A 21,928-nucleotide genomic window follows, 5' to 3' on the forward strand; every position below is an offset into this window, starting at 1 on the left:
TGTGCAGTCAGCATTGCATACTCACTACGTACAGAAGCCTGCTGGACAGTTACAAGGCGTACATGCTGTAAGACCTCATAGCTAGTAGTCTACAGGGTTCCTTCTCACAAGAGCAGGCCCACGGGACTTCCGGATACCGTCACCCGGACGCAGTCCAGGAGTATCTTCTCGATACACTCAGCCTCTACCGACTACCCCCGAGGCGAGAGCCTCCGCTTGTTGACGCCAAAGCACGTGGATCTAGCTTGCGCGTAACATTCTGGACCCATGTAGACGCTCGAAATACCAATTGACATAGGGCGACTTGTCCCCATGTAGACAAGTAGATCTTTACTCCGGATTCCGAAAAGATGGCGCATACACGACAGTGTCTCCCGGCTATCTGGAACCTGCCTCACCAGGCATTTGCTCCACATGGCTCTGGGGAACCCCGGATTTACAACCCATGATTCGTGAGCGACTCCTGTATGATAAAGACAACCCCAGAGCCCAGTGTGGTTGCACAACTTAGTCTCTGCGTTTCCTGCGCACCCTTCCACACAGTCTCGTAACATCAAGCCAGAGTCACTGCAAGATGGCTGAAGAGAAGCAGTATCGTGAAGAGGTCACGACTGATCCCAGCCTCACCCATCAACACACCGCGAGCAGTCATGGCCTTCACCATGACCATGTCGCACAAGAAGCCCTTGGTGGTCACACCGCTGATCTGGGCAAGTCATATTTCACATCCATCAACTTTATTGGCACTGTAGTGGTAAGTCCACCATAACCATCGTCAAGAAATATGCTTACAGTCGATTAAGGCAACGTGTCTAGCGCAGATTTCTGGGTATGTGCTTTCTCCGAGCGGAATTTACGAAGAATCCGCTAAAAAATGTCCAGTTACCTAGGGTGGGTTCTTCCTGCGAATACACTGAGTCTCATCAACGCCGCGATTGGACCATCATCGGATATCATCTGGGTCGGCATCTCGTGGACGGCTGGATTTGCCATTGGTTTCACCCTCGTCGGTCGTCTGTCGGACATCTTCGGTCGTAGATGGTTCTTCATCTGCTCTTCAATACTTGGTCTGGTCGGAAATATCATAGGGGCAAGCGCACAAAGCATCAACATGCTGATCGTATGTTCTGGCAACCATGGGATCTGTAGACGATGCTGACCCCCTCTTAGGCAACAAACTCCATTAATGGACTCGCCGCAGCCGGCCAACTTTCGTTCCATATTATCCTTGGCGAGCTTGTTCCCAACTCCCTGAGAGGTCCTGTGAACGCTTTCGTGCTTTCGACTTCCGTCCCTTTCGCTGTATTCGGACCGCCAGTAGCAAGATCCCTCTACCAGACCACTGAGTTACAATGGAGATGGTGCTACATCCTCGGATGCATTGTCAACGTACTGGCAATTGTTTTATACTTCTTCTTCTACTTCCCACCAACATATGTAAGGATCTCCAAGTTGAACATACGTACAGTGGATTAACCATACTAGGAAATGCTCCACGTAGGCGGCAAATCGAAATTGAAACAACTCAAAACGCTTGACTGGATGGGTATCGTCTTGTTCTCAACTGGTCTTGTCGTGTTCCTGATTGGCATGAACTGGGGCGGGTCAGCATACCCATGGAAGAGTGGACACGTACTGGGAGCACTCTTTGCTGGATTTGGTACTCTAGTCGCATTCTGCTTTTGGGAAGCTTTTGCCCCGGGACTAGAGTACCCCCTCATTCCTTTACGACTCTTCAGAAACATTCAGTATGATGCCAATGTGGCTTGTGCTAGTCTGGCAGCCATCGTATACTACGCGAACTCCATCATCTGGCCAACGATGGTCTCTTCGCTCTTCACCACAGATATCACCAAGATCGGATGGCTTTCGGTAGGTCTACAAATGTCTCCACCGAATGATTATCGCTGCTAACGACATCTAGTGCGCTGTTGGTGGTGGCCTTCTCCTTGGACAAATCCTTGGAGGCGCTGGTGTGCGCTACCTTCCGCGAATGAAGATCCAGATGACTGTCGCGGCAGTCATCACTACAGCTTTTGTCGCCGCTGTCGCTGCTTCGAATGAAACGACAGAAGACCGCACGACCGCATTACTTTTGATCGGTACCATTGCTGCAGGCTACATCGAGAACCTCACACTTTCCAGTACAGCCTATCTCTGGGATCCTGCCGATATTGGTCTGGTGACTGGTGTCATGGGTGCTATCCGAACTGGTCTTTCTGCGATAGCTACGAGCATGTACTCATCGATACTGGCCACTGAATCAGCCAAGTATATTCCCCAAAAGGTCATGCCGGCTGCGCTAGCTGCGGGTCTTCCTGAAACGTCGCTCCCCGCGCTGTTAACTAGTATCACATTGGGTGATTTCAGCGCTGTACCTGGTATCTCACCTGCCATCATCGCAGCAACAAGTCAAGCTGTGAAGAGCGCATACGCACTGTCGTTCCGAACTGTATACCTCTGTACACTCCCTTTTGGCGTACTTCTTATTGTTGCAGCTTTGCTCTCGCCTAATGTGGAACAGTATCTTACAGATGAGGTTGCGAGGAAGATGCATGCCAGGGGCGATGAAAAGGGTGACCAGGCTATGATGAAGGAGGTTGCCGATGCATAGAGTATGGATCGTTTAATTAAGACTTCGATAGAATCAGGTTTGGTGTATTCCGGTTGAATAGCACGATGCACTTCTCCATAAGAACCAACTATGAGTCAATCTTTGCTGAGATGTATAAGAGCAAATGGGACAACCAGCTCATCTACTAATGCTGTGATCGCCGAAGCCGCAGCCTATCCTAGGAGCATGACATCTACACGACGTGTCTGTACAACCTGGAAGATTTGAAGTCCTCAGCCCACCGACCGGAAATGGTTAGCGTGGCCAACGAAGCAGGCGCTCTAGATGCCATCAGCTTCGATACTTAGGCGGTAGGTACCTCTGATACAATAGCAAGACAACTGGAAAGAGTGAAAGCTCGAATGAAGATGTCCATACCAGATTCGGAAAGCGTACAGCAATATAACAAACATTTCATCCCTCTCGAATCAAATCCAGACGTCTTCACCGAGCTTGCGCATAAGCTCGGTTTATCCGCTTCATTGGGCTTCCAAGATGTGCTCTCTATAGACGACCCGGAGCTACTTGGATTTCTTCCACGTCCAGCCCTCGCATTGATCCTGGTGTTTCCGACGACGGAGGCGTATGAGAAGAGAGCTCAGGATGAGGATGCCAAGCTCGAGGAGTTCCACAGCTCTGGCGATGTTGTATTCTTCAAACAGACCATTAACAATGCATGCGGTCTTTATGCAATCTTACATGCTATCTGTAATAGCGAAGCGCGGCAGAAGATCGGTATGATAGTTGTGAGCCCCTTTCTCTACTGGGGGCGCTACTGAAATTGGTTAGATGAGGTCTCGATCATCGCTCGATTACTGGATGCTAGTCTAGCACCTGATATAGACGGATTGGCCCAGGCATTAGAGGAAAACAAGGCGTTGGAAGTTGCATATGCTGGCGTAGCAAGCAAAGGCGATACTGAGGCGCCTCTGAATGCGGAAGACGAGGTGGAATACCACTATATCGCTTTTGCCAAATCGTCCAAAGACAACCATCTATACCAATTCGACGGCGACCGCAAGTGTCCTCTAGATCTAGGGGCGCTCACAGCAGACGAAGACGTTCTCTCTGAGAGATGTCTCAGCGTCATTCGTGGTATGATGGCAAGAGAGGACGAGAATCCCAACTTCAGTTTGATGGCTCTGACAGAGCATGCAGAGATGTAGGTAGCCAAGGAGTCACACTCTTCGTAGGATTTCTCCGAAGAGCGAGGAAGTGTGAACTATGAAGGACCTTTTTATTTGTTCTTGCAACGAACTTCGTCAGACGAAGAATGCACGTACTTCAGTACAGCCGCATACACCACAGCTAAGCAAGACGCAAAGATGTGGGATGCTCCCCGAAGGGACTTGTAAAAGTGTCGAAGACTCAAGTGGCTGGTGTGCGGGTTGCGTCCTATGATGATGATGATGATGATGATGATGACGATGTATACGAAGCTAGCATAACATGCATTTGTATCAGTTCACCTCGCATTAGAGGTTGTTGATGATGTCTGTCATTGTGCCGTCGCGAGAGTGAAACGGCATTCTGGCGAAGAAAAGTTAACATGTTCGCCGCATGGACCACCGCGCTAGGCTAGCTCTCCAGGAATCGCGAGCCCTGAGCTTCACTTCCACCGACCGCGATCGCGACTACATCCTTCCCCACTTCACCCATTCCGATCGCGAAGATGACGAAGAAACGCAGAAGATATCCAGATTTAAACCAGAAGCTCGAGGTACGAGATGTGCATAAAAGTTGTCCATGGAATGCAAGCTGACCTCTATAGCGACCATGGTGTTACTACTGCGAGCGCGACTTCGACGACCTTAAGATTCTCATCTCTCACCAAAAGGCCAAACATTTCAAATGCGACCGCTGTGGAAGACGGTTAAATACCGCTGGAGGTACGCACCAGCCGACTCAAGGCCTCATGTGTTAGAGCGATACTAACACCTGCTCAGGTCTCTCCGTGCATATGAACCAAGTCCACAAGGAGACGCTCACCCACGTTGAGAATGCCAACCCCGGACGTCAAGGTCTTGATCTCGAGATCTTCGGTATGGAAGGTGTACCCGCCGAGATAATAGATCAACACAACCAGCAAGTCACACAGGCACATTTCGCTGAAGAGCAAGAACGCGCGCGAATCACCGGAAATCCCATGCGTGGAGCGTACGTCAATGGACAAGCAGCGCCAAATAAGAGGCCGAAGATCAATGAGAGTCTGGAGGAGATTGAGGAGAGGGCAGCCAAGTTCCGAGAGGATCGAAAGAACGGCGTTCTACCTGCGCCGGTGGAGCCTGTGCAGAACGCTGTACGTACTCGAGCATCTGAGCATGAAGAAAACACCTGGCTAACACGTATACAGACGCCCCCAGTTGCTCAAAGCCCGTACGGCGTGCCACCTCCTGGCGCGCCTGTGGCCTTTCCACCTAGTGCGTCCGCATACCCCCCGCAAGGCGTCCCGCAACCCTTCTCACCTGCCAACGGCGCCATACCCGCACGCCCTGGCAGCATACCGGGCCAGCCTGGCGCGTTACCTCCTCGGCCTGGTTTCGGTGCTCCACCGCCTGGTGCCTATCCACCAGGTCAGAACGGCGACATCTCCAACTCTGTCGATGATCTGATCAATGAGGTGACAAAAGAGGCCGCGCCCAAGGAAGAGAAGAAGAGCAAAAAGGACAAGAACCAGCGACTCATCTTCTTTGCGGAGACAACAAGTCCAGAGGAGAAGATGGCTGCTTTGCCGAGGTTTGCGGAGTTTATGCGGACATGATGAAATCAGGGGCAATTTGCTGTGTAAACCGAGAGAACGCCAAGTCGCGATTACGCATGTTGGCAGTTCTGCTAAAGAGCCTTGAGGCTGGCGCAAGGGCAAGAGCCCACAGATGCCGCACGACGCAGGACGGACCGCATCAATCAAGGCGCTGGGGCGCGGAAAAGAGTGGCTTTGCATATAGTATCTATCTAAGAGCGATCAACTCACGAAACGAGCAAGACCGAGCCCACGTCTGGATTCACCAAGGATGAGTATGATGATAGCTCATTGACATTGAATAGCACAGCACAATGAAGCAAACAAGCTTGGAAAATAAGGGTATCTTGCAAATCAACGCATCAAGTAATTATACAGCAATCCAGTCGTGCAGCCTAACCAAACCCTACCATGTTTTATTGGTCGTAAAAGCCCAATTCCTCGCCCTCTTCTTCCTCATCCTCGTCGTACTCTTCGCTCTGCTCATCATCACTGCTTTGATCCTCACTAGCACGTGCCCATTCGGAGCTCTCGGTGAACAGCGACTCGCCAAGATCCAGTCCGCGTGTCTGAGTAGTTCCCATAATGCCTTGTTCCTCCTGCGTCACATCGGTGACGTCTTCTTGCTCAGGCATAGGATCGACTTGCCTCAGCAAAGCTTTCTCATCCAACTCATTGTCGTCATCGTTGTGGCTAGTAGCGAAGCCAACAGACTTTGCTGTACTCGGTCGTTCGTGCACTTCAGTATGCTCGACCCGACGGGGCTGTTCCTCGATGATGTCGCCGTTCCAGGGTCGGCATTCCTTGACTGTCTCGCCGCAGCGTAGACATGTCCAGCCTTCGCCCTCTTCATTTGCGATTCGTTGCGCAATGCATGCGAAACAATATATACAGCCGCATGGGATGGCTTCATATGGGTTGGTGATGTCTGTTGTTGCAGAGCCGACGACGCCGCCGCCACCGGCTGAGGAGGTGAGGATATCAGCTTCGCTGGCGGTTGTTGGGTTCTGGTCGCGGTAGCAGATTGCGCAGGTCCGTTCAGGTAGGAAGGCTAGTTCACCGGCGGCCTTGGCCTCTTCCTCTCCTTCATCGTTGTTGGGCTTCGAGCGGCCGAGAAGGGAGAGTACGGTTGTTCGCAGTTTCTTGAATGTGCGGCTCAGAATGCGACGCCAGCGGGAGATGCCGACGAGTGGGAGGAGGAAGAGGAGGAACTCGGTGAAGGCGTGCCATACAAGTTGGCGATTAAGGTACTCGAAACTGACTTCGCGTGATGTCATGTGCGATGTCGGTGTCAGACGTAGCCGGAGGAGGCGATCTGTAATGGTCCTATACCGACCGTCGACGAGGAAGACTAGGAAACTGGCAAGACCGAGGACGTCATGCGCGTTTCCTGCCAGTTCACTCAAGCGCGCCAGAAGCTTCAACCTTGGGCTCTCAGGTCGAGTATAGTCCTCAGACGCAGATAAAAGGTACTCTTCCCATTTTGTCCACGCATACCTTCCTCCCACTGTGACAGCTCCATAGGCGACCTTTTGCCACGGCTTCGGCGGCGGACGGTTGGGCGCACTACTCCGCGCATCGGTATACCTCAGCCCCTGTAGATGCGCGCCATAACTCGCATTCTGATCCCAAATGCTCAACTTCCATAGCACGGCCCTCAATGCCAGCAATATTTCAGCCGAGTAGTTGTCTGTAATATGGCTTCCAAAGTATTTCAAGCCTTCGCCAACCTGATCCTTCATCAGCGTCAGGAGTTCTTCGTCGAGCAGTTCGGCATCGACCTGGCCGACGCGGAACTCTGGTCGTGTCCCCGATCGACCTTTTATCGCGTCCCAGATGCTGAATCCCGTGGTGGACAGGCTGCTGAAGGGGAAGGGCAGGCGCGACAGGGCGCGTTGTGCGGTTGATGGCGGAGGCTCATGGTGATTCCGCTGTTGAAGGGCGCGTTGAGCGCGGCGGGCTGCTATGCGTTGCTGGGCGGCGGCGAAGTCTGCGGAGGGCATTTGGGAGCATTGGGAGGCGGCGACGTGCAGGCAGAGCGGCTGAGGTTATGGACGCCGTTGGGCAATGGTGCGAGATGTGGATGCAGCGTGATGATAGCGTGATGGAGAGACCGACCAGACTGGAGTTGCGACGGACCGAGGTTGGCTGGGGAAGTAGCCGACGCACGCGACGCCTTCTCCAGACAAGCCAGGACCATGTCTGGGGACGCCATGACAATGCGTCTCTAACGGGGCAACCCCAAGTGTACGTCGGATAGACGGTATGCAATTAACGGTTCCAAGTTCGGCTTGTGTCAATTGCCAAAACGCTGTCACCCAACGTCGCCGTTTCGTGTCTCGGGGGTCCGAGCTGTGACGTGGGGAGCTTCTCGAATTTGTTTCCTCTAAACACCAAGATAGTTTTCCCAAACAAGACTTGCCGCATACTGGTCACAGCCTGGGTGAGCAGGCTTCATATTGTTCACTCTCACCGTGAATCGCATCCACCCAGCTACTCACCGCTTCCTTTCCGTGTCTACAACTTCACCTACTTGCGACTGCCCCACTACCGCAGCACTTGAAGTGTCCACGCCATAGGATGAGTAACGAATTCAGCGTCGAGGTGCCGGGAGAGGCGAATCCTCTGACTGAGAATATCCTGTTCCATGTCTTGCGCTCTGCGTCTTCGGCGGACCAGACTCAGGTTCAGTCAGGCACCAAGCAACTCCAGCAGTGGGAGAAGGCCCAGGGTTACTACCCTCTACTACAGACGGTGTTTCTGGACCAGTCCCTTCCACTAGAAGTCCGCTATCTCGCCATCATCCAGCTTAAGAATGGCATCGACAAGTACTGGCGCAAGACAGCCACCAAGTACGTCTCCATACCATGTCGCATCAACACAGAGTCTGACATGGGCGTAGCGCAGTGAGCAAAGAAGACAAGGCTACCATACGAGCCCGCCTACTCGAGAGTGCCGTCAACGAAGCCGACCACCGCCTAGCACTACAGAATGCTTTGGTAGTCGCCAAGATTGTGCGCTTCGAGTTCCCCAATGACTGGTGAGTCTGGACAAGAGTATGACACTCCCTACTCTAATATCGCCCAGGCCTGAGCTTTTCCAACAACTACTCCATATCCTCCGCGCCTCGACCGATCCGAACGCTTACCGACTACAACTTCCTCGCGCTCTTCTCGTCTTACTATACATTGTCAAGGAATTATCAACTGGGCGACTTCTAAGGACACGGCAAAGCTTACAGACGGTTGCACCAGAAATTTTCAACGTATTAGGCACCATCTATGTGAACAAGGTACAAACATGGCAAGCCTTCTTTCGCGACGGCGGAGACGACGAAGGCGGTGCACTTGAGAGCATCGACAACAGCTTACTCGCCATCAAAACGATGCGGCGGTTGATCATTGCAGGCTACGAGTTCCCGGGCAGAGATAAGGACGTCCAAGGATTCTGGACACTAACACGTACTCATTTCGGAGAGTTTCTGCAATATGTGATACCAGAAAACTCGCCACTTGCAGTTGAAGTCCAGAAGAAGATAGGCAAGCACTTGATGCAGCTTTCCAAGTTACATCTCAACATGGCTACTACTCATCCAGCAGATTTTGTCCTTTTACCCAACTCAATAGATCTTGCGCGCGACTACTGGAGTCTCATCTCAAGATTGGGTGAGCAGTGGGGCTCAAAGTCTATTGAGGGTGCCAAAGTCGGCACCGATGGCGATGAAGAAGACGAATCGCCCATCATCGAGCGTCTGGGTCTCAAGGGCTTGCTACTAATCCGTGCTTGTGTGAAGATGGTCTTCTACCCTACTCAGACCTTCCGCTTCAAGCATCAGCAAGAAAAGGACGAGAAGAACCAAGCCACGCATATGATCAAAACAGACCTTCTCACTGATGATCTTGTACGTGAAATGATCTCAGCCCTTGTGCAGCGCTTCTTCGTTTTCCGGCCTAGCGACCTCCGTATGTGGGAGGAAGAACCCGATGAGTGGGAGAAGATGGAGGAGGGAGCAGAGGACTGGGAGTTTGCAATCCGACCCTGTGCCGAGAAGCTCTTCCTAGACCTTGCAAAGAATTTCAAAAATTTGATCATTCAACCGCTACTCCAAGTCTTCTATACAGTCGCAAGTGAGTACTCGCTTTCAAAACAAATGGCTCGTTCTGACATTGCACAGCTCCAGAAAACGAGGATATTCTGTTCAAGGACTCCGTATATACCGCTATTGGGCTTGCAGCCGATATACTACACGACCAGGTTGACTTTGATTCGTTCTTGGAGAAAACGCTAGTCGTCGAGGTTGCGAAACAGAAGCCAGGCTACAATATTATCCGCCGTCGCATCGCCATCATCATCTCTCAGTGGATCACTATCAAGATGGCCAAGGAGAAGAAGCCTATCGTATACCAAATCTTCCAGCATCTGCTTGACAAGAGTGATCCGATGAACGACCAAGTGGTTCGGATCACCGCAGGCAGGAAGTTCCATGCTGTCGCCGACGAATGGGAATTCCAAGCTGACGCGTTCTTGCCTTACTCACAACTTATGTTAGATAGATTGATGGCGCTGGTCCAAGAAGTTGAGCTTCCAGAGACGAAGATGGCCCTTCTCAACACGATCAGTCTTGTTGTGTACAGACTGGAGCACCATGTAAGCCAGCAGCATGGACGTAAAGTGCTTGAACTGATATGGATTAGATCACACCGTATGCTAATAGCATCATCGCCCTCCTCCCACCCTTATGGGAGCAGTCTGGCGAGGAGCATCTGATGAAGCAAGCCATCCTCACCCTTCTTGCTCGCCTGACAAATGCAATGAAAGCCGAGTCACGTTCTTTCCATGTTTCCTTCTTGCCCATCATCCAGAGCGCTATTGAGCCTGGTTCAGAGACTCAGGTCTACCTTCTCGAAGATGCGCTCGACCTGTGGGCCTCTATCATCGCACAAACACCGTCAGCTCCGGAACCCACACCACCTGAGCTGCTCAACCTCCTTCCCTACCTGTTGCCTCTCTTCTCCATGGACAATGAAACACTACGAAAAGCCATCGAGATTACGGAAGCCTATCTTCTCCTCGCGCCCGCTGCCGTCCTCGCAGACTCTTTCCGTCCCGCGATTCTTCAGGCCCTCGCGGAGCTACTGGGCAGCTTGAAACCTGAAGCGAACGGTATCATGACACACCTCGTAACCTGCATCATTAGAGGTGCGGACGGCGTAGGTGGCGAGAACGCTGTCAAGGTTCTGACCAGCGATCTGATATCCTCTGGCTTTCTAGCCAAAGTTATGGAGGGCCTTCACGGCGCATGGACACACCACCAATCCCACGGTCCCTACCGTGAGCTTCCTTCTCGTGCGGTCGATGGGGTAGTGGAAACGGATTACTTTACGGTATTAGCTCGTATTGGAGTTGCTTCACCTTCTGTTCTCCTGGAAGCACTCTCCTCACTATCGAGCGAGGGCTTAGAAAAGACTCTGGACTGGTTGCTAGAAGAATGGTTCAGCCACATTGAGAACATTGGCGACGCACCAAACAAAAAGCTTATGTGTCTTGTTCTCACACGCTTCCTCGAAGGAGGACAGCCTTGGATGATGGGCAGGTTGCAGTCGTTGATAGGGATTTGGACGGATGTGCTAGGAGAGTTGCTGGATGGCATGGACGATCGAAGTCAAGAGTACGTGTTTCCTTGCGTTAATTTCTACCAACTTTGCAGACACTGATTCTTCATTCCAGCTCTCTGTTCTGGCCTCCAGAACCTTATCATCCTACAGAACCCGAAGCACCGGAGGATATACGCAAGCGCGAACTCATTTATACTGACCCCGTCCATCAGATCAACCTTGTTGCATTTGTCAGAGAGCATCTTCAGCAAGCTATACAGCAAGTAGGCGGAGAACAAGCCTTCCAGGAAGAATGGCTCAGCCGTGTGGATAAGGAGATTCTCAAAGGTTTCGGAGAGTTGGGCATTATGTAAGAAGAGGGCTCAGAAAAATGAGTAGCATCTGGAAGAAGAAATATAAAGACTAAGCAAAGAAGCAGAGGTGGAATGCTAGTAGCTGTCCACGCGTTTCTAAATTCAGTGCAATCTAGTACTAGCCTTGTTGCCCTCTGAGACTGCTCTTTGCCTTGCATATCTCACGCCAACTCACCACCTCTTCAGTGGCCCGGGTCTTTCTATCTATCTTCTTGTCCCGTGCGCTTAAAGATCCCCAAACCATCTTTCGTGTGCCCTCCCCAGCAAAATACAGCACGCCTCCCCACCCGTCTGACAACACAGTTGTATGTGCATATACAACTCCAAGACACTGAGTAGCTAGCCCATTGCTAGCGGTAAGATGCTACCCTCGCACCATTTTGAATGTATCTTGCCGATACTATTTGGACAGGAAAGGATCGCGTCATTTGTATAAGAGAAGGACTTGGTATATCTGTTTCGACAAGTCAACAGGAATTTTCAAGGCCGCATTACGTCCGGGGGCGTATCATGTGCGTCAGCAATTGATGGTTTAATCGCTAGCCTCACTCACACCGGGAAGGTCTCTGCTCCTTCTGCTCGGCGCAAAAACTCCCACATCGCTCGCACGACTGCAAGACCACTGCCTTGTGTCTCGATTGTGCGGCCGCGGCCACGGCCGTTGAGATCGCCCCCACTCCTCCTTGTGATTTCATTCTCAACGTCTTCGTTGAAGATGGACCACTCAGAGGGCTCTTGGAACTCGCCTTCCATGTACATGCCATCATCGGGCTGCGTATGCATGTTACGGTAGTCTGTTGCATTCTGTGGGAGGGAAGGGCGTCCGTCAGAAGCAGTTGCTTTGCGATGGTGCGAGGAGAATGGAAACGGTGTCTGTGGAGCGCCCCACCATGATCCGAATCTTCCTGCTTCATCACGCGTCTGAAGGGCGGCTTGGGCGTTGTGTGTCACCCAGGTAGTGTATTCTCTACAGCTGTTCGCGTGTAACATGGCCGTCTCTCGTGTCGCTGCGTGTGTTTTCCCTGGTCTAGTCGGTCGGGATGGAAGAGGATTGCAGAAGGAAGTTAGATGGTGGAAAAAGATGCCCTTGAATGTTTGACCATCTTGACTACAGCGTCCAGAGGGATCACACAATTCTGTTAGGACACCGTTGTAGCCCAGACCTGCCCAATCAGTTGGCAATGCCTCTTCCTTGTTTTCCGAAACCTTGCTCTGACGCTGTTGCGAGTTCGTGCTAGACGAGGATGGGGAACGGGATCCAGACCTTGTCCAGCCCGTGGCGCGTATGACGTTCCTGACGAGCTCATGCCCATCTTCCAAATACGAGATGTTGCCGGAAGCTTCCCATAACCCGCGCAGCCCAGACAAGAGCACACCCTGGTTGTAGGTGTAGACCATTTCGTTTCGCTCGTCGCACGTCGTCTTGCTATGATTTGTGCGGTAGCCTCCAATGTGAAAGCCATCAACATAGAGCCCCTGGTCGTTTGTCATCCCGACGTTCTTTAGCCACTCGTACGCATTGATCGCGTTCGCAAGGTACACGGGATCATACCGCCCGCGGTGCGCATCGTCGCAGTCGTCGTACAGTTGGGTCTTGCGTAGCTCTGGTTCATCGTGCTGCAAAAGGAACGGCGAACAGTTGTCGTCGCCCGGAAACTGCAAGTACATGTTGATGCTCGCTGAGATGAAGAGCTGGTTCGTAATGGCGTTCTTGTATGGTAGGAGACGAGGATTCCACGTCATGCCGCCCCCGCAAAGTCTCCAATCCCATCCCTTCTCAGCTAGTTCGTAGAACACGCGGGCGCGATGTGCGAAAGCAGGTACGAATTGATTGGCATGCCATTTTTTCCCTCCAATGTTGTCAGACGTGTAGTGTCCAACGGAATGGCTCTCGATGAAAGTGGTCGCTTCTAACCAGCCCAACACTACCCACAGCATGTCGTCGAATGCCTGCATTCTGATGGCAAAGGCATCTTCGCCAAAGTAGTAGGCAGTGGTCTGCGCAAAGTATCTGTTGATCTCGTTCTCCACCATTTGTGCCTCGACGTCCAGTTTCCGGCTCTTATCGAACGTGCCTGGCATCGTATAGGATAGCGAACGCGAGAGCGATGATAGGGTGGCCGAGACATAGGTCGACATGACGGCTGCTGTCCAGTCGATCGCTGTTGTGTACTTGCCGAGCCACACAGAGAAGTACTGGTCCTGCATTGTGGACAGGGCGGAGTGGAGATCCTGGAGGACATTGGCTTCGGCGACCGTGTAGCTGGCTGTGCTGGGAGATGTAGATGAGCTGGCGACATTTTGATTCTCGGGCTCGTAGACCGGCTGTTCTGCTTCTGCGACATATTAGTGAGAGCTATTGAGTTGGTATCTCTTAGCCTCACCTTGTGAAGCTGGCGATCCCGTACTACTAGCGATGGAGCTGGTTGCAAACGCCGACGTAAGCAAGGAAACAGAGACGCATAGTCGCCAGAACGACGCGACGCGTGGTATCCTCATTGCAAAGGCAGGTAGCTGTACTCGCCGACTGCGCGATTGCGCTGACCGAGGGCTGAACGCTATGCGACGCGTGAGCAATCCACTGAGCCGCTCTGCGAGCAAGCTACGTTTAGAATTGCTATAGCATATACACTGAGATCAATACAGAAGGCCAGTGAAGTGTTCTTATCGGCTACTGTGGAGAGCATGGCGGAGGAGGCATGTGCCACGAGTGCATGAGGCGTACACGATCCCAGCCAAGTCCACCTTCCCGTGCGGGCTTGGGTGGCTGATCCTGCCCGGGCCTGATATTCGTCGCATCGTATTCTTGGTACGGAGATTGCAGAGTCAACGAGACCATACTCACGTACCCCCAGATGTGATGGAGGCGGGATGACGCCAAGCTTGATTTGTCGGCCCCACTCTCGCGTGGTTTCCACGCACCACCATACCGTCGAGCGAAAAACTATACCAACAGCGCGCAAAAAAAGGCATAAAGATAATGATGAGAGTGGGATTCGAACCCACGCAGATTTCTCTACTAGCACCTGAAGCTAGCGCCTTAGACCGCTCGGCCATCTCACCGGATGATGTTGTTGATGAAATAGATGCATTTAAAATGATATATATACTCTGAGTGTCTCAAACAGGAGGAAGGCCGCTCGTAATGTTACTCGAATAGACGTGTCAAGTCGCGACTTCAAGTGGGGTGGCTGACATAGCAGAGATTTCACAAGCTTACGCTTATCAGACATCTTCACATGCTTTCTCAAATGTGTAAAGATATACTGTAACTTATTCAAGTAGATCTTGTCAGTTTTGCCCGCCATTTTCCGAATACTACTTCCCCGTTTTCAGTCTTTGAAGAAGACTTAGAGACCAAGCCAGGAGGGCGCCAGGACATTCCGCTTTTGAGCACAGCGGTGTTTATCAGGCTCATATCTCAGGTTTGATGTTGTGACCTCCGAAACCTTGAGTACCTGAGTGCTCCTGGCCTAATCTCAGAAACGAATCTCATTCGCGAAGAATATGTTTGAATGTACAGAGCAGGAGATTCACCAAAGTCTTGGAGGCTGATATCGAAGCCAATGAGAGGTTGCGTTTTCTTTCGTCTGGTGCCACTACAGGCTGGGATTGTGATGCATCTACGCTTAACAATATGCTCATTTCTGGCCTCGTGCTTTCGCTTCGATTGCAACAACACTCGTATACTTACGTCATGGCTCAAGCTCACCACACTTACGCTAATAGAACATGCTACAAGACCACAGACCTTCGGTCTACCAATCCGTTGTTCGACGGTGACAGCGTAGTCGACCACAGGAATTGTCCACTCAAGACATCATGTCATACATGCGGAGCTGCTAGCACAAGAGTGAGACAAGGGCAATGCCGTATTCGTCAAGCACAGGCAAGTCTGCAGATGTGTTAGTCCGTCATCTTAAGAGCGCAGTGATTGTGTACTTACAATGGTCAAGTCAAAACCCGACCTACCCAAAGAGGTAAGCCGGTAATCTGGTATTACAGGACACGTCCCGGGTATGATACAGAAGCAACTGCTAGGCTTCCTGCCCACGCGATCCTTCCCTCTGCTTCACAACGTAGCTCGAATAATGAGAGCATAGGATGCCCGCTCGTCCAGAAGCTACTCATCGTCCATGTCGTCACCATCGCGTCCAGGACTCTTGCTCCTAGCTCTTCCAGCCCCGCGTCCGCTCTGGCGCTTGTCATAGTCGCGAGGGCGGCCCTTGCTGGCTGGCGGAGGGCGCACAAAGGCAAAGTCGACGGTAACCTTCTGCTCAAGGAGCTCCTCGCCGTTGGCGCCCTTGATAGCGGCCTTTGCTTCTTCCAAGGTAGCGTACTCGATGAGGACGTAGCCCTATACAAGGTCAGCTCTGCCGTGCGCTTGGACATGTAACATCAGGCGCGTACCTTGACATAACCCGTCCGCCTGTCCAGGTTCATGTGCAGATTCTTGATCGTTCCAAACTCGCCAAACATGTCCTGAAGATCCTCCTCGGTGCACTCCTCGTGCACGTTGGTGACAATGATGATCCAGCCTTCGATGGAGCGCACAGCTGTTGCGCCTGCGTCGGTGCGCGCGTCGCTGGCGTTGGGGTCAGCCGACGAGACTTCGGGCTGCTCGGGCTGGTCAATGTCCATGGTTTCTGCGTCGGCCATGGCTGCGAAATGTAATCGGTCGGTGGGGGTACAGTGGGTATCGTGGTGAGGGACTGGAGTTGTCAAGCTTTCGGCGTCGCCAAATGTTTCCGCAGTCGAGGCAGTTCGCGCTAGTGGGAGAGCGGCGCCTTCCCACAGTACGCGACCCAAACTCGTCCCTCACCCTCCATCGCGCCTGCCCTTTGTTTAGCCGCAAGTCCGACGCTTACGAGCTGTGCCCGCTGCCTGCATACATCATGGCCCACGTCTCCACCCCTCACGGCACAGCCGGGAACACACAGATAAAAGAGCCACCCACCAGCCTTTGTACTCTAGCACTGAGCTAGGTTCAGCTACCACACCCCGCCGACGTCACTCGAATTGCTACATGACAAACTTTTGACCTGCGTCTTTCATCATGCTCCAGTTTCTCGACAACCTCGTACACTACGCCGACCCGACACTCCCGTCCTTCTCGTCCCTCACGTACCTGTACATCATCATACTAGTCTCCTCGCTCTTGATTTCCTTCCGCTCGCGACAGGAAGAAGAGAACGTAAATTAGCATAATGTCCAAATTCATTAATGTGTGTACTTGTCCCCATCTCATACTCAACAAGACTAACCATGCCAGATCGCCATGATCGGCTGCGGGAGCATGGGTGGTGGAATGGCCCTGCTCTTCGCCGAGGACGGCGTCAATGTTTCGCTCTCAGACCCGTCTGAGCAAGCAATGGATGCAGTCATAAACAAGGCTGAGCAGCAGGGATACAACGGAAAGATCAAAAAGTACAATGGTAGGTGAAAATGCATCCACCACGGTACAATCGAAGGCTAATGCAGTGACAGACTACGATTCCTTGTGCAAGTCACTCTCCACACCGCGCCTCCTCGTCTTCTCTCTTCCACATGGCGGCATTGGCGACAAGGTCCTCGAGGGTCTGGAGCCACATCTCGCCCGCGACGACATCATCCTAGACTGCGGTAACGAACACTTCCAGAACACTGAGCGCCGACAGAAGAAGACAGAGGGCACTGGAATCCGGTACATTGGCTGTGGTGTAAGTGGCGGATACCAGGCTGCGCGAGCGGGACCTTCAATGTGTCCTGGCGGTGACATCTCTGCGCTCAAGGAAGTCCTTCCACTACTAGAAAAGGTCGCAGCCAAAGACAAGAACGAGAAACCTTGTGTGGGCGTCATTGGAAAGGGCGGCGCAGGACATTACGTGAAGATGATGCACAACGGCATCGAGCACGGCATGATGAGCGCCATCTGCGAAGCCTGGGGCATTATGCGAAAGATGGGCATGAACTACGAGGAGATTGGCGACGTTCTATCCGAATGGAACTCAGAAGGCGAGCTGGTATGCCTGCACTTTGTGACCCTGAAAGCTTTCCTTACTAACTATAACAGAGAGGCACTTTCCTTGTCTCCATCGGCGCCGATCTATCTCACAAACGTGACTCAAGCGAAAAGCCCAACCAAAAAGATCCCAAACACCATCCTCTTGTCATCTCACAAGTCCTCGACAAGGTCGTTCAGGACGTCACTGGCGAAGAAGGCACGGGTATCTGGAGCAACACCGAGGCCATCGAACTTCACGTGCCAGCCTTCACCCTCAACATCGCGCACGCATTCCGCCTTGCGTCCGCCTTCCGCGGCGACCGTGAGCAAGCCAGCAAGGCCGCCGACGGAGGTTTCCCTCCTAGCCAGCTGGACATTTCCGACAAGAAGGCTTTCCTTGAAGATTTGAGAAAAGCAACATACGCCTCATGTCTCGCCAGCTACATCCAAGGCATGAATGTTATTGCCAAAGCAGATCAAGAGCATAAGTGGGAAATTGATTACTCACAAATCTGGCAAATCTGGCGAGCGGGATGTATCATCCAAGCAGACTACATTTCTGACGAGATCCTCGCGCCGGTCCTCAAATCCAATCCTAAGCCCGAAGATTTGAACCTCAATTTCTCGACTCGCGTTGCCAAGGACGTAAAGAACTGCTTCCCAGCGCTTCGTCGCATCGTCGCCAAGGCTGTAGAGACAGATCAGGTAATACCTGCTATAAGCGCTACCCTGGAGTACTTCAAAGTCGCTAGTGGTACCGACCTACCGACCTCGTTCTACGAAGCAGAGCTCGATTACTTTGGCAGTCACATGTTCGACAAGAAGGGCGACAAAGATGCAAATGTCAAGAAGCCTATGGAAGGCAAGCATCACTTTGAGTGGAAGCCCGCGACGAGCCAGAAGGAACAGTACGGTAAGAACTACAAGTTTTGAGGTAGTTGAATGCGGCCATCATCTTTCTTTTTGCGCTTCAGCCTAGGTTAATAGTGATAATAGAACAAATGTATTTGACATGATTTTAACGAGAAGCAGAAGATGCCATAGCAAGTCTTAGTACAACAAGTGATGCATCCTGAAGATGCAACCTCCGCGTTTTGGGGGTAAGCCTTCTGTCATAAGCTTAAATGACGTTATTTCCGCCACCTGTACGAGCTCCACATGCTCTCCCTCCGCTTCTGTTGGCCGCATGACGTACCAGTCCTCAAAAAACCTCCACCTCCTCACAGCGACTCGGAAGTTACGGCTTACGAGTCTCGTATTGACACCAAAATAGAGACATTGTCAATCGATCGGCAATTTATACGCCGCCCGAGAGGTCACCGTGGCTGCGCCGGGAGATCTGCACGAGCTTACAGGGGATGGCTGACAGAGTAATCTTCCGATATCCCTGTTATGGTAATTGTCTCCTACTTTTTGTGGAGATAGGGTCACGCTGAATGGTATGATGTGATGCGAGATGGCTGTGCGTTCCCAGTGTCGGCCGTAGGTATATAATTCATTCAACACCCGAACAGACCTCATACACACATTCAAACTCCAACCTAAAACGGCCTCCACATCGTCAACAAACTTCACGCACCGCCTATCTAGGATCCTATAAGCCTGTACTACCAACACAATGCGTTTCTCCACCCTCGCAACAGCCCTCACATCTGCAACTCTCGCATCCTCTCGCCTGATCGGTATCGCAGCCCCTTCAACGCTCGCACCCAACAGTACCTTCACTCTCACCCTCCTCTCAGAAGGCTACATCCAATCTGTCGCCGACGTGGCAGTAGCCTGGGGTTTCGACATTGCGCCAGGTTACCCCGGTACTCTGGGCGCCTTCACCGGTTCCGCGTACCTAGGTCCTGAGAAGAGCAACCAGGGACAGGATAATGTTACAATCACTGCTACCGTGCCTGAGGAACTGGCCAGCGACTCCTACAAGGGCAAGGATATCTTGTTGAACGCCGGAATTTACTCATTGTATGGTGCTAGTGGAGGCCCAGTGGTTACGGGATTTAATGTTACGGTCAAGATTGGCGAGACCACTGGTGGGGAAATTGTACAGAGTGACGGTCAGGCTTGGATTCAGAACAGCATCCAATAGACCGGTGCAATGCTTGCGTGTTTAGCGATTGAGCGCCCAAAGAGCTGTAGAACTTAGATTTCGTAATGTGTACATTATACAATGTTATTAATCGATATTGGCATCACAAGCATCTAAAGTTTTAAGATTTTGGAGTGGCAGCGCACTATAGCATTTGAATGATGTGCTTTATTGATGACGATAAACCAGAGCAGCTATGACCTGGATCACAACTAATCGATATCTAGGCTTCTAAGCCGTGAATATCGAGACAGTAATCACACCTTGCGCGTAATGGTATCGTCTCGACCGTGAAGAAAGCATCTTAAGCTCAGCGAAGCTCAGAGTGTTCCTTCTGGGCCTCAAATTCTGTATATCGTTAGCAGCTATCCAAGGTGTATTCGTCAAAACTGCAAGACTTACCCTTCAGCCAGTCGACAACAAAATTCTTCAGGTACTGCTGAGCGTACACGACCTGCGGTGGGGGCAACTCAGGGGTGGTCTGGTTCTCAAAGATACCATTCTCCTCCCAGTGGTGTACACCATGGCTGATCAGGTGCCACGGGCGATCAGTGGTGTCGTTCCTGCTCTCTGGGTACCATAGCGGGGTAGCGGGTCTCCACGGATCAGCGTTACCTCCAATATGGGCAAGGCGCTCGTAGTCGATGCTGTAGTTGCCGTACTTGTTGACGCGCTCAGTCTCTGGAGGGTGCTCGATGCCGAACTGTGCACGGCAGAAGAAGGTCAGATACTCGACATCAAGAGTACGCGAGATGAGGGGCATAATATCGGCCGGGGTATTTCCGGTTTGAATGTATCCCCACTCGGTGCAAACTTGGTAGCTCCAGCTCGTTGCGCTGTAATCCTCAAGGGATGTGTATTGCTGGAGCGCAGTGGCATTGAGCGTGGTGAAGTACGAATCCTGAGTCCTGTTCGAGCGGCGCCATCCAGCGAGCGCGGTACTGTTGAGCCAGGCAATAGCGTTAAGGGTGATGTTCTGCACAACGGTATCGTTGGTGTAGCCAGCTGCTGAGACAAGTTCAGCAACAGCTGGGCGGAGGTTCTCGCCTGTGGGCTCCTCTGCTGTGATGTTCTGGCAATCTAGACATGGGTGTACAAAGTCAGTATATGCCTCACATGTACTCCACACAGGGACACTCACAGTTGAACCAAGAAGGCGAATTCTCTTCAGGATCCCAGTTGGTGCTCTGCAGACCATATACACCGGTAATCTGGCCAGCAAAGTCACGGTTGTCCGTAACATCACCCATGCCAAAGACATCCTTGAGCGCCTGAACCTTTGAGGTGTCGTTCTGGCGGATGAGAATACCGTCGACCACGTCGATCAGAAGCTGCGTGTTCTTCATGCAATCGGGAGGTCCGGTGAGTCTAGCAGGCTCAAAGTACTGCCAGTAGTCGTAGATTGCGACGGTCACGCCAGAAGAGGAAATTGCGCCCCAGAAAGTCTCTGGGTATACAACTCGCAAGAAAGCAGCCTGAGCTCCAGCATATGAACCACCATAGACGACCCAAGGGGTGTTGGGCGCAGTCAAATCCGCATCGATGCCTTCAAATTTGACATTCTTCGCAAAGAAGTCGATTTCAGCAAGCGCCTGCTCAGTCGACAAGAACCGCATGTTCTTAGTCGTCAGATCGGGCACCGGGAAGGACTTCCCATAGTAACGGTGCTCGAGGATGACACCAAGACCATTAGTAGCCTTGATGACCTGGTGAACGATTCCCTTCTGAAGGAACGTGAGGCGGCCTTCTCCGTCGGTTTCTCCACCAAGAAGAACAAAGACCGGTCCGCCGGGCTTGTAGTACGTGTCGTCAAACCAGTACCTCAGGTTAAAAGACTCGTTGCTATGAGGCTCGTATCGTGTCTCATTATGGAAGAAGTCGACTGGCACGGAAATGTTGTACTCGGGGTACAACAGCGTAGGGTCCGTGTCTTCACGTTTCGCGAGGCTGCGTCGCGTCCGTGCAGCTTGCACCTAAAATTCTGTCAGATTCAAGTGCTCACCTGCCGGCGGTATTTGTCTCGCGTTGATGCTTCATGTCCGTTGTCAACCGAGAAGGCTCCGTTTGGCTGTGAAAGCATTTTATGCATTTTGTAGTAGAAATTGCAACATTGGACGAGGCACAAAGTGGATAGATACACCACAACAACGTCCATGCCACGCACAAAAAGAGATACGTACCTGCTCTTCTCTCTCCACCGCATTTCTCGGCGAGAGTTTGAGCGCAGAAACAGCCTGAAGGCCGCCTAGGACCGCTGCGACAGCAATTGAAAAGCGCATAATACCGATGGAACGATGCGTACTCGCTAGCTACGGGCGCACAAGAGGCAGCACGCACCTATATATCTACCTCAGCACGCAGGGACACGGAAGTATGACGACGGTGATAGCTACCCTGTCAACCCATATCATAGACGCGAGAACGACCATGTTTAGGGAAGGTGGATAAAGTAGTGCGCCTGTGCTAGCGCAATGACGATGCTCGAAGAAGCAGGAGATAGGGTGATCGGCACTTGCGGAACCGTTGACAGT

At 52.0% G+C, this 21,928-nt stretch overlaps 10 protein-coding genes across 10 annotated transcripts; 6 read left to right on the top strand and 4 right to left on the bottom strand.

The window, feature by feature from the left end:
• Positions 1 to 574: 574 nt before the first annotated feature.
• On the top strand, positions 575 to 2,614 carry AA0111_g6450 (hypothetical protein; the record flags this gene model as incomplete). Its single annotated transcript, XM_028652674.1, has 6 exons — positions 575 to 754; positions 804 to 829; positions 883 to 1,120; positions 1,171 to 1,437; positions 1,486 to 1,872; positions 1,925 to 2,614. The coding sequence occupies 6 exons, from the start codon at positions 575 to 577 to the stop codon at positions 2,612 to 2,614; spliced, it is 1,788 nt and encodes a 595-aa protein (XP_028505661.1).
• Positions 2,615 to 2,982: 368 nt separating this feature from the next.
• Positions 2,983 to 3,780, top strand: AA0111_g6451 (hypothetical protein; the record flags this gene model as incomplete). The annotated part of the gene is made up of 2 exons (XM_028652675.1): positions 2,983 to 3,349; positions 3,404 to 3,780. The coding sequence occupies 2 exons, from the start codon at positions 2,983 to 2,985 to the stop codon at positions 3,778 to 3,780; spliced, it is 744 nt and encodes a 247-aa protein (XP_028505660.1).
• A 506-nt stretch (positions 3,781 to 4,286) lies between these two features.
• On the top strand, positions 4,287 to 5,375 carry AA0111_g6452 (hypothetical protein; the record flags this gene model as incomplete). The annotated part of the gene is made up of 4 exons (XM_028652676.1): positions 4,287 to 4,334; positions 4,386 to 4,503; positions 4,561 to 4,913; positions 4,968 to 5,375. The coding sequence occupies 4 exons, from the start codon at positions 4,287 to 4,289 to the stop codon at positions 5,373 to 5,375; spliced, it is 927 nt and encodes a 308-aa protein (XP_028505659.1).
• A 395-nt stretch (positions 5,376 to 5,770) lies between these two features.
• AA0111_g6453 (Peroxisomal biogenesis factor 2) lies at positions 5,771 to 7,357 on the bottom strand (the record flags this gene model as incomplete). Its single annotated transcript, XM_028652677.1, has 1 exon — positions 5,771 to 7,357. One exon carries the CDS (start codon positions 7,355 to 7,357, stop codon positions 5,771 to 5,773), a length of 1,587 nt encoding a protein of 528 aa, XP_028505658.1.
• Positions 7,358 to 7,934: 577 nt separating this feature from the next.
• Positions 7,935 to 11,322, top strand: AA0111_g6454 (Importin-11; the record flags this gene model as incomplete). Its single annotated transcript, XM_028652678.1, has 6 exons — positions 7,935 to 8,206; positions 8,257 to 8,394; positions 8,442 to 9,481; positions 9,529 to 10,001; positions 10,049 to 11,022; positions 11,082 to 11,322. The coding sequence occupies 6 exons, from the start codon at positions 7,935 to 7,937 to the stop codon at positions 11,320 to 11,322; spliced, it is 3,138 nt and encodes a 1,045-aa protein (XP_028505663.1).
• A 549-nt stretch (positions 11,323 to 11,871) lies between these two features.
• AA0111_g6455 (hypothetical protein) lies at positions 11,872 to 13,821 on the bottom strand (the record flags this gene model as incomplete). Its single annotated transcript, XM_028652679.1, has 2 exons — positions 11,872 to 13,658; positions 13,707 to 13,821. The coding sequence occupies 2 exons, from the start codon at positions 13,819 to 13,821 to the stop codon at positions 11,872 to 11,874; spliced, it is 1,902 nt and encodes a 633-aa protein (XP_028505662.1).
• Positions 13,822 to 15,445: 1,624 nt separating this feature from the next.
• On the bottom strand, positions 15,446 to 15,981 carry AA0111_g6456 (hypothetical protein; the record flags this gene model as incomplete). Its single annotated transcript, XM_028652680.1, has 2 exons — positions 15,446 to 15,679; positions 15,733 to 15,981. The coding sequence occupies 2 exons, from the start codon at positions 15,979 to 15,981 to the stop codon at positions 15,446 to 15,448; spliced, it is 483 nt and encodes a 160-aa protein (XP_028505937.1).
• Positions 15,982 to 16,378: 397 nt separating this feature from the next.
• AA0111_g6457 (6-phosphogluconate dehydrogenase, decarboxylating) lies at positions 16,379 to 18,238 on the top strand (the record flags this gene model as incomplete). Its single annotated transcript, XM_028652681.1, has 4 exons — positions 16,379 to 16,516; positions 16,595 to 16,757; positions 16,810 to 17,324; positions 17,375 to 18,238. The coding sequence occupies 4 exons, from the start codon at positions 16,379 to 16,381 to the stop codon at positions 18,236 to 18,238; spliced, it is 1,680 nt and encodes a 559-aa protein (XP_028505842.1).
• A 685-nt stretch (positions 18,239 to 18,923) lies between these two features.
• AA0111_g6458 (hypothetical protein) lies at positions 18,924 to 19,397 on the top strand (the record flags this gene model as incomplete). The annotated part of the gene is made up of 1 exon (XM_028652682.1): positions 18,924 to 19,397. The coding sequence occupies one exon, from the start codon at positions 18,924 to 18,926 to the stop codon at positions 19,395 to 19,397; it is 474 nt and encodes a 157-aa protein (XP_028505843.1).
• Positions 19,398 to 19,707: 310 nt separating this feature from the next.
• AA0111_g6459 (putative extracellular serine carboxypeptidase) lies at positions 19,708 to 21,676 on the bottom strand (the record flags this gene model as incomplete). The annotated part of the gene is made up of 4 exons (XM_028652683.1): positions 19,708 to 19,745; positions 19,800 to 20,477; positions 20,539 to 21,370; positions 21,578 to 21,676. 4 exons carry the CDS (start codon positions 21,674 to 21,676, stop codon positions 19,708 to 19,710), a joined length of 1,647 nt encoding a protein of 548 aa, XP_028505916.1.
• Positions 21,677 to 21,928: the final 252 nt, after the last annotated feature.

The sequence above is a fragment of the Alternaria arborescens genome, assembly GCF_004154835.1.
Source record: "Alternaria arborescens strain FERA 675 chromosome Unknown contig_14, whole genome shotgun sequence".
NCBI classification, from domain to species: Eukaryota; Fungi; Ascomycota; class Dothideomycetes; order Pleosporales; family Pleosporaceae; genus Alternaria; species Alternaria arborescens.